We start from the raw sequence: 9,479 nt of genomic DNA on the forward strand, positions 1-9,479 counted from the left end.
AGATGTTCACCGATCTTGACTAGTCCGTCTCACGTGATGATCGGACATGGCCTAGTTAACTCGGATCATGTTTCACTTAGATGACTAGAGGGATGTCTATCTGAGTGGGAGTTCATTAAATAATTTGATTAGATGAACTTAATTATCATGAACTTAGTCTAAAAATCTTTACACTATGTCTTGTAGATCAAATGGCCAACGTTGTCCTCAATTTCAACGCGTTCCTAGAGAAAACCAAGCTGAAAGATGATGGCAGCAACTATACGGACTGGGTCCGGAACCTGAGGATCATCCTCATAGTAGCCAAGAAAGATTATGTCTTAGAAGCACCGCTAGGTGATGCACCAATCCCACAGAACCAAGACGTTATGAACGCTTGGCAGCAGCGTGCTGATGATTACTCCCTCGTTCAGTGCGGCATGCTTTACAGCCTAGAACCGGGTCTCCAAAAGCGTTTTGAGAAACATGGAGCATATGAGATGTTCGAGGAGCTGAAATTAGTTTCCCAAGCTCATGCCCAGGTCGAGAGATATGAAGTCTCCGACAAGTTCTTCAGCTGTAAAATGGAGGAAAATAGTTCTGTAAGTGAGCACATACTCAGAATGTCTGGGTTGCACAACCGCTTGACTCAGCTGGGAATTAATCTCCCGGATGACGCGGTCATTGACAGAATCCTTCAGTCGCTTCCACCAAGCTTCAAGAGCTTTGTGATGAACTACAATATGCAGGGGATGGAAAAGACCATTCCTGAGGTATATTCGATGCTGAAATCAGCGGAGGTGGAAATCAGAAAAGAACATCAAGTGTTGATGGTGAATAAAACCACTAAGTTCAAGAAGGGCAAGGGTAAGAAGAACTTCAAGAAGGAAGACAAGGGAGTTGCCGCGCCCGGTAAACCAGTTACTGGGAAGAAGTCAAAGAATGGACCCAAGCCTGAAACTGAGTGCTTTTATTGCAAGGGAAGTGGTCACTGGAAGCGGAACTGCCCCAAATACTTAGCGGAAAAGAAGGCCGGCAACACCAAAGGTATATGTGATATACATGTAATTGATGTGTACCTTACCAGTACTCGTAGTAACTCCTGGGTATTTGATACCGGTGCGGTTGCTCATATTTGTAACTCAAAACAGGAACTACGGAATAAACGGAGACTGGCGAAGGACGAGGTGACGATGCGCGTCGGGAATGGTTCCAAGGTCGATGTGATCGCCGTCGGCACGCTACCTCTGCATCTACCCTTGGGATTAGTTTTGAACCTCAATAATTGTTATTTAGTGCCAGCTTTGAGCATGAACATTGTATCTGGATCTCGTTTAATTCGAGATGGCTACTCATTTAAATCCGAGAATAATGGTTGTTCTATTTATTTGAGAGATATGTTTTATGGTCATGCCTCGCTGGTCAATGGTTTATTTTTGATGAATCTCGAACGTGATGTTACACATGTTCATAGTGTGAATACCAAAAGATGTAAAGTTGATAACGATAGTCCCACATACTTGTGGCACTACCGCCTTGTCACATTGGTGTCAAGCGCATGAAGAAGCTCCATGCAGATGGACTTTTGGAGTCTCTTGATTACGAATCATTTGACACGTGCGAACCATGCCTCATGGGTAAGATGACCAAGACTCCGTTCTCCGGAACAATGGAGCGAGCAACCAACTTATTGGAAATCATACATACCGATGTGTGCGGTCCAATGAGTGTTGAGGCTCGCGGAGGATATCATTGTGTTCTCACTCTCATTGATGACTTAAGTAGATATGGGTATGTCTACTTAATGAAACACAAGTCTGAAACCTTTGAAAAGTTCAAGGAATTTCAGAGTGAGGTTGAGAATCAACGTGACAGGAGAATAAAATTCTTACGATCAGATCGTGGTGGAGAATATTTAAGTCACGAGTTTGGTGCACACTTAAGGAAATGTGGAATAGTTTCACAACTCACGCCGCCTGGAACACCTCAGAGAAACGGTGTGTCCGAACGTCGTAATCGCACTCTATTGGATATGGTGCGATCTATGATGTCTCTTACCGATTTACCGCTCTCATTTTGGGGCTATGCTTTAGAGACTGCCGCATTCACTTTAAATAGGGCTCCGTCGAAATCCGTTGAGACGACACCGTATGAATTATGGTTTGGGAAGAAACCTAAGCTGTCGTTTCTAAAAGTTTGGGGATGCGATGCTTATGTCAAGAAACTTCAACCTGAAAAGCTCGAACCCAAGTCGGAAAAATGCGTCTTCATAGGATACCCTAAGGAAACTATTGGGTATACCTTCTATCTCAGATCCGAAGGCAAGATCTTCGTGGCCAAGAACGGGTCCTTTCTGGAGAAGGAGTTTCTCTCGAAAGAATTGAGTGGGAGGAAAGTGGAACTTGATGAGGTGATAGTCACCCCTTCCGTGCCGGAAAGTAGCGCAGCGCGGGAAGATGTTCCTGTGGTGCCTACACCGACTGGGGAGGAAGTTAATGATGATGATCATGAAGCTTTGGATCAAGTTGCCACTGAACTTCGTAGGTCCACAAGGACACGTTCCGCACCAGAGTGGTACGGCAACCCTGTCCTAGAAATCATGTTGTTAGACAACGGTGAACCTTCGAACTATGAAGAAGCGATGGCGGGCCCGGATTCCGACAAATGGCTGGAAGCCATGAAATCCGAGATAGGATCCATGTATGAAAACGAAGTATGGACTTTGACTGACTTGCTCGATGATCGGCGAGCCATAGAAAACAAATGGATCTTTAAGAAGAAGACGGACGCGGATGGTAATGTGACCATCTACAAAGCTCGACTTGTCGCTAAGGGTTATCGACAAGTTCAAGGGGTTGACTACGATGAGACTTTCTCACCCGTAGCGAAGCTGAAGTCCGTCCGAATCATGTTGGCAATTGCCGCATACTATGATTATGAGATATGGCAGATGGACGTCAAAACGGCATTCCTTAACGGCTTCCTTAAGGAAGAGTTATATATGATGCAGCCGGAAGGTTTTGTCGATCCTAAGAATGCTAACAAAGTATGCAAGCTCCAGCGCTCAATCTATGGGCTGGTGCAAGCATCTCGGAGTTGGAACATTCGCTTTGATGAGATGATCAAAGCGTTTGGGTTTACACAGACTTATGGAGAAGCCTGTGTTTACAAGAAAGTGAGTGGGAGCTCTGTAGCATTTCTCATATTATATGTGGATGACATACTATTGATGGGAAATGATATAGAATTCGTGGAAAGTATAAAGGCCTATTTGAATAAATGTTTTTCAATGAAGGACCTTGGAGAAGCTGCTTATATATTAGGCATCAAGATCTATAGAGATAGATCAAGACGCCTCATTGGTCTTTCACAAAGTACATACCTTGACAAGATATTGAAGAAGTTCAATATGGATCAGTCCAAGAAGGGGTTCTTGCCTGTATTGCAAGGTGTGCAATTGAGCACAGCTCAATGCCCGACCACGGCAGAAGATATAGAAAAGATGAGTGTCATCCCCTATGCCTCGGCCATAGGGTCTATTATGTATGCCATGCTGTGTACCAGACCTGATGTAAACCTTGCCGTAAGTTTGGTAGGAAGGTACCAAAGTAATCCCGGCATGGAACACTGGACATCGGTCAAGAATATCCTGAAGTACCTGAAGTGGACTAAGGATATGTTTCTCGTTTATGGAGGTGACGAAGAGCTCGTCGTAAAGGGTTACGTCGACGCTAGCTTCGACACAGATCTGGATGACTCGAAGTCACAAACCGGATACGTGTATATTTTGAATGGAGGAGCAGTAAGCTGGTGCAGTTGCAAGCAAAGCGTCGTGGCGGGATCTACATGTGAAGTGGAGTATATGGCAGCCTCGGAGGCAGCACAGGAAGCAGTCTGGATGAAGGAGTTCATTACCGACCTAGGGGTGATTCCCAATGCGTCGGGCCCGATGACTCTCTTCTGTGACAACACTGGAGCCATTGCCCTAGCAAAGGAGCCCAGGTTTCACAGGAAGACCAGGCATATCAAGCGTCGCTTCAACTCCATTCGTGAAAGTGTTCAAAATGGAGACATAGATATTTGTAAAGTACATACGGACCTGAATGTAGCAGATCCGTTGACTAAACCTCTCCCTAGAGCAAAACATGATCAACACCAGGACGCAATGGGTGTTTGATTCATCACAATGTAACTAGATTATTGACTCTAGTGCAAGTGGGAGACTATTGGAAATATGCCCTAGAGGCAATAATAAATGGCTATTATTATATTTCTTTGTTCATGGTAATTGTCTATTGTTCATGCTATAATTGTATTGTCCGGAAATCGTAATACATGTGTGAATACATAGACCACAACGTGTCCCTAGTAAGCCTCTAGTTGACTAGCTCGTTGATCAACAGATAGTCATGGTTTCCTGACTATGGACATGGGATGTCGTTGATAACGGGATCACATCATTAGGAGAATGATGTGATGGACAAGACCCAATCCTAAGCATAGCATAAAAGATCGTGTAGTTTTGTTTGCTAGAGCTTTTCCAATGTCAGGTATCTATTCCTTAGACCATGAGATCGTGCAACTCCCGGATACCGTAGGAGTGCTTTGGGTGTGCCAAACGTCACAACGTAACTGGGTGACTATAAAGGTGCACTACGGGTATCTCCGAAAGTGTCTGTTGGGTTGGCACGGATCGAGACTGGGATTTGTCACTCCGTGTGACGGAGAGGTATCTCTGGGCCCACTCGGTAATGCATCATCATAATGAGCTCTATGTGACTAAGGCGTTAGTCACGGGATCATGCATTGCGGTACGAGTAAAGAGGCCTGCCGGTAACGAGATTGAACAAGGTATTGGGATACCGACGATCGAATTTCGGGCAAGTAACATACCGATTGACAAAGGGAATTGCATACGGGATTGATTGAATTCTCGACATCGTGGTTCATCCGATGAGATCATCGTGGAACATGTGGGAGCCAACATGGGTATCCAGATCCCGCTGTTGGTTATTGACCGGAGAGGCGTCTCAGTCATGTCTACATGTCTCCCGAACCCGTAGGGTCTACACACTTAAGGTTCGGTGACGCTAGGGTTGTAGAGATATGTGTATGCGGAAACCCGAAAGTTGTTCGAAGTCCCGGATGAGATCCCGGATGTTACGAGGAGTTCCGGAATGGTCCGGAGGTGAAGAATTATATATAGGAAGTCAAGTTTCGGCCACCGGGAAAGTTTCGGGGGTTACCGGTATTGTACCGGGACCACCGGAAGGGTCTGGGGGTCCACCGGGTGGGGCCACCTATCCCGAAGGGCCCCGTGGGCTGAAGTGGGAAGGGAACCAGCCCCTAGTGGGCTGGGCGCCCCCCATGGGCCTCCCCCATGCGCCTAGGGTTGGAAACCCTAGGGTGGGGGGGGCTTCCCACTTGCCTTGGGGGGCAAGGCACCCCCTTGACCGCCGCCCCCACCCTAGATGGGGTTTGGCCGGCGCCCTCCCTCCCAGGGGGCCTATATAAAGGGGGGGGAGGGAGGGCAGCAACAACACAGCCTTGGGCGCCTCCCTCCTCCCCTGCTACACCTCTCTCGCGTAGAAGCTCGGCGAAGCCCTGCCGGCATCCCGCTACATCCACCACCACGCCGTCGTGCTGCTGGATCTCCATTAACCTCTCCTTCCCCCTTGCTGGATCAAGAAGGAGGAGACGTCGCTGCACCGTACGTGTGTTGAACGCGGAGGTGCCGTCCGTTCGGCACTTGGTCATCGGTGATTTGGATCACGGCGAGTACGACTCCGTCATCCACGTTCATTGGAACGCTTCCGCTCGCGATCTACAAGGATATGTAGATGCACTCCTTTCCCCTCGTAGCTAGTATACTCCATAGATGTATCTTGATGAGCGTAGGAAAATTTTAAAATTATGCTACGATTCCCAACAGGCCATACAGTTTTACGAATCTCAGAACAAATGAATGGCCCCAGATCAACGGGTACATCACGGAACCGCGCAATATGACTCTGCGGCAGCACCTACCGATCCTTGAAACCACGGCAAGTCCTTTTCAGTTTTGGCCACTCCAGCTGCCATTTGTCACACTCGCAACACATGCCAGTTACGTACGTCGCAGCTCGCAGGCTCGATGGCAGCAGCACCACAGAACTGTTACGGCAGCGCCTCCACCGCACACGGTCTATCATGTCCGCGCAGCCTCCGCCGCGTCCCGACGTGCAGAATATCCCTCCGGCGATGCGGCCACCAGCTAGCTGCTGCCTTCCGCACGCCCTGCCGCAGATATTTCTCCAGTCCAGTACGCGCGCATCACATACCAATCGCCTGCGTGCACCGCCCGCCATTGTGCTGTGCCATTTCGTCGAGTCACCTGCACTGCCGGTACCGGCATTCTAGCACGTTGCCATGGCTACCATCGCCGCTCCTCCGGCCGCTCTGCAGCCATGCGAGCACGCAAGGCGGCCGGGCGGCGCGCTCCGGCCACCTCCTCGCGCGTGGAGTGGGAGGAGGAGGTGCTGCCAGGTGATACGAGCCACAGCGAGCTCCCGCGGCCGACCCGCGGCGACGGGCAGCGGGCAGCTGGAGAGCACTACACTCGGGGCGTCGGCGGGCGGCGAGGACGGCGACGTGATCCGTAGGCTGCAGAACGGGCCGGACGTGCGCGGAGTGGCGCTGGAAGGCGAGAAGGGCCGGGCCGTGGACCTCACGCCGCTGGCCGTCGAGGTGATCGGCGAGAGCTTCGGGGAGTGGCTGCGGGATCAGCGGCGGGAGCGTGAGGGCGAGGAGGGGGAGCAGCTGCGGGTGTCCGTTGGTCGGGACCCCCGGCTGTCCGGGTCGCGGCTCAGCGCGGTGCTGTTCGCGGGGCTGGCCAAGGCGGGCTGCGCCGTCTTCGACATGGGCCTCGCCACCACGCCGGCGTGCTTCATGAGCACCATACTGCCTCGCTTCAGCTACGACGCGTCCATTATGGTGCACTCAATTACCCCGTCCTCCTGGTTTCTTTTACGTTTACAGTGATGGTGAATGGTATCGTGGTTCTCAGCTTAGTCAAACTAATTAAGGAAGAACAGCCCATGTTTTGCATGGTCAACGCATTAAAAAAAACGCGGCCCGAAATTAGTTCATCTGTTTACCACGGTGACAAGATAGCTTTCTATGGTCATAGCAAATTGAACATTCCCTAGAAAAAGAAGCAAATGGAACATTGTGTGAGTGACACCAAGTGTTAAGTTCCCTGCATTGCTGCGTGTAAAGATTCGGAGAGGAGAAGGTGCATTTTTTAAACATCTTACCCAATGGTGAAATGGCATTCCGCAGATGACCGCGTCGCATCTCCCCTACACCCGCAACGGCCTCAAGTTCTTCACCAAGCGCGGCGGGCTATCCTCGGTGGAGGTCGAAGGGATCTGCGACCGCGCGGCACGCAAGTACGTCGCGAGGAAGATGGGGCTCGGCGGCGGCGGCCTCGGCATGCCCCCGGTGGTCATGCGCGTCGACCTGATGAGCGCCTACGCGCAGCACCTCCGGGACATCATCAAGGAGCGCGTCGCCCACCCGACCCACTACGACACCCCGCTGGAGGGCTTCAAGGTCATCGTGAACGCCGGCAACGGCTGCGGCGGGTTCTTCGCGTGGGACGTGCTGGAGAAGCTGGGCGCCGACACGACCGGCAGCCTGCACCTGGAGCCGGACGGCATGTTCCCGAACCACATGCCCAACCCGGAGGACGCGACGGCCATGTCGCTCACGCGCGGCGCGGTGCTGTCCCGCGGCGCCGACCTCGGCGTGGTGTTCGACACGGACGTGGACCGCAGCGGCGTGGTGGACGACGCGGGCGCCGCCATCAACGGGGACCGCCTCATCGCGCTCATCTCCGCCATCGTGCTGGCGGAGCACCCCGGGACGACGGTGGTGACGGACGCGCGCGCGGGCGACGGGCTCACGCGGTTCATCGAGGCGCGGGGCGGGCGGCACTGCCTGTACCGCGTCGGCTACCGCAACGTGATCGACAAGGGCATGCAGCTCAACGCAGACGGCGTGGAGACGCACGTGATGATGGAGACCACCGGGCACGGCGCGCTCAGGGAGAACCACTTCCTCGACGACGGCGCGTACATGGTGGTGAAGATCATCATCGAGATGGTCCGGATGAGGCTGGCCGGGCTGGAGGGCGGGGTCGGGGGCCTCATCCGGGACCTCGAGGAGCCCGCCGAGTCCGTGCTGCTGAGGATGGACATCGTGGGCGAGCCCAAGAGCGCGAAACAGCGGGGCATCGAAGCCGTCGAGGCTTTCAAGAAATACATCGAGGTGCGTCTCGAGAACAGTTTACTACTGCTGCATGATCGATGAAGCTAGCTAACGAATAATCGGAAGGTCTACGTACATTCTTCTTCTGATGTAGTCTTACATCTGTTTCTCCACATGGTTTAGGAAGGGAAACTTAGCGGCTGGGTGCTGGATGATTGTGGCGACTGCTCGGTTGATGAGGGATGCCTTGTGGACAACAACGACCATCCAATCGACGTTGACGCATACATGTACAGGTATGCCGCTGGTTGATTTGCGAAAATGCAAGTCCTGTATATGAAGACCACTCAACTTCCTAACTCTAGGTTTAACTAAATCTCTCATTGATGGAAGCAGAGCAAAGTTCTATGACGAGTCTCAGAGGCCACTTGGGTGGGTTCACATTCGCCAAAGCGTTCATAACCCCAATATAGCACTCAACTTGCAGTCTTGTGTTCCCGGTGGTTGCAGATCCATGGCAGTGGATCTATTTGAAAGGTATCCACAACAGCTACAAGTCATTGTATTCACTTTCTTTTGATACAGTGAGTAAAATTGTTTGCTTCCTAATTCCAGGTTTTTGTTGACAAGTGGAGTAAATGAGTTTGTTGACACCAGCGAAGTACAGAAATTTGTTAAGTAGATCTTAGCCTCGCCACACTCTGTATATACATGATTAATTCAGGCCAGATCCTAGGTGGCAATAAAGAGCATACCACTACATGCTGAACATTGGCTACAATGTTCTCCTCAAATAGAAATCTTGTTTTTTTTCAAAGAAAGAATAACACATTATATGTTTATTTTTTGTGAAAAGGGTCGGACCTGCTGTAAAGATTCAATGAAAATACAAAGCACCTCAATCGTAATAAAAATTACATCAAGGTCCATGGACCATCAAACGACCATTGTCACCATCAGAATGAGCCGCGGACGTGTCACCGTTGCCGCTCCCATACCGGAGTCTATCTGACATTGTTGATAACAACAGGGAAGTCTTCGTTTATAGAAATATTAAATTCTATCTCCTATATTCTTAAATATCAAATTGAACTGCCAAAAGGTATTATATTTTGGACATAGGTAATATTATATAAAATGGCCATAGTGATTACCAACCAATAATTGTGGTGTCCACTGACTGTGCAAATTTGAATTTCTTAAAGTAAGAAGATGAAATAACATAACATCATAATAAGAAAATATGAAAT

At 50.3% G+C, this 9,479-nt stretch overlaps 1 protein-coding gene across 1 annotated transcript; it reads left to right on the plus strand.

Annotated features, from left to right (window-relative positions):
• The first annotated feature begins 6,180 nt into the window (after window positions 1-6,180).
• Window positions 6,181-9,110, plus strand: LOC123168117 (phosphomannomutase/phosphoglucomutase). Its single transcript, XM_044585983.1, has 5 exons — window positions 6,181-6,951; window positions 7,300-8,289; window positions 8,413-8,525; window positions 8,626-8,766; window positions 8,845-9,110. The coding sequence occupies exons 1-5, from the start codon at window positions 6,388-6,390 to the stop codon at window positions 8,909-8,911; spliced, it is 1,875 nt and encodes a 624-aa protein (XP_044441918.1). The 5' UTR covers window positions 6,181-6,387; the 3' UTR covers window positions 8,912-9,110.
• The last annotated feature ends 369 nt before the right edge of the window (window positions 9,111-9,479 follow it).

The sequence above is a fragment of the Triticum aestivum genome, chromosome 7D, assembly GCF_018294505.1.
Source record: "Triticum aestivum cultivar Chinese Spring chromosome 7D, IWGSC CS RefSeq v2.1, whole genome shotgun sequence".
In the NCBI taxonomy this organism is placed as follows: Eukaryota; Viridiplantae; Streptophyta; class Magnoliopsida; order Poales; family Poaceae; genus Triticum; species Triticum aestivum.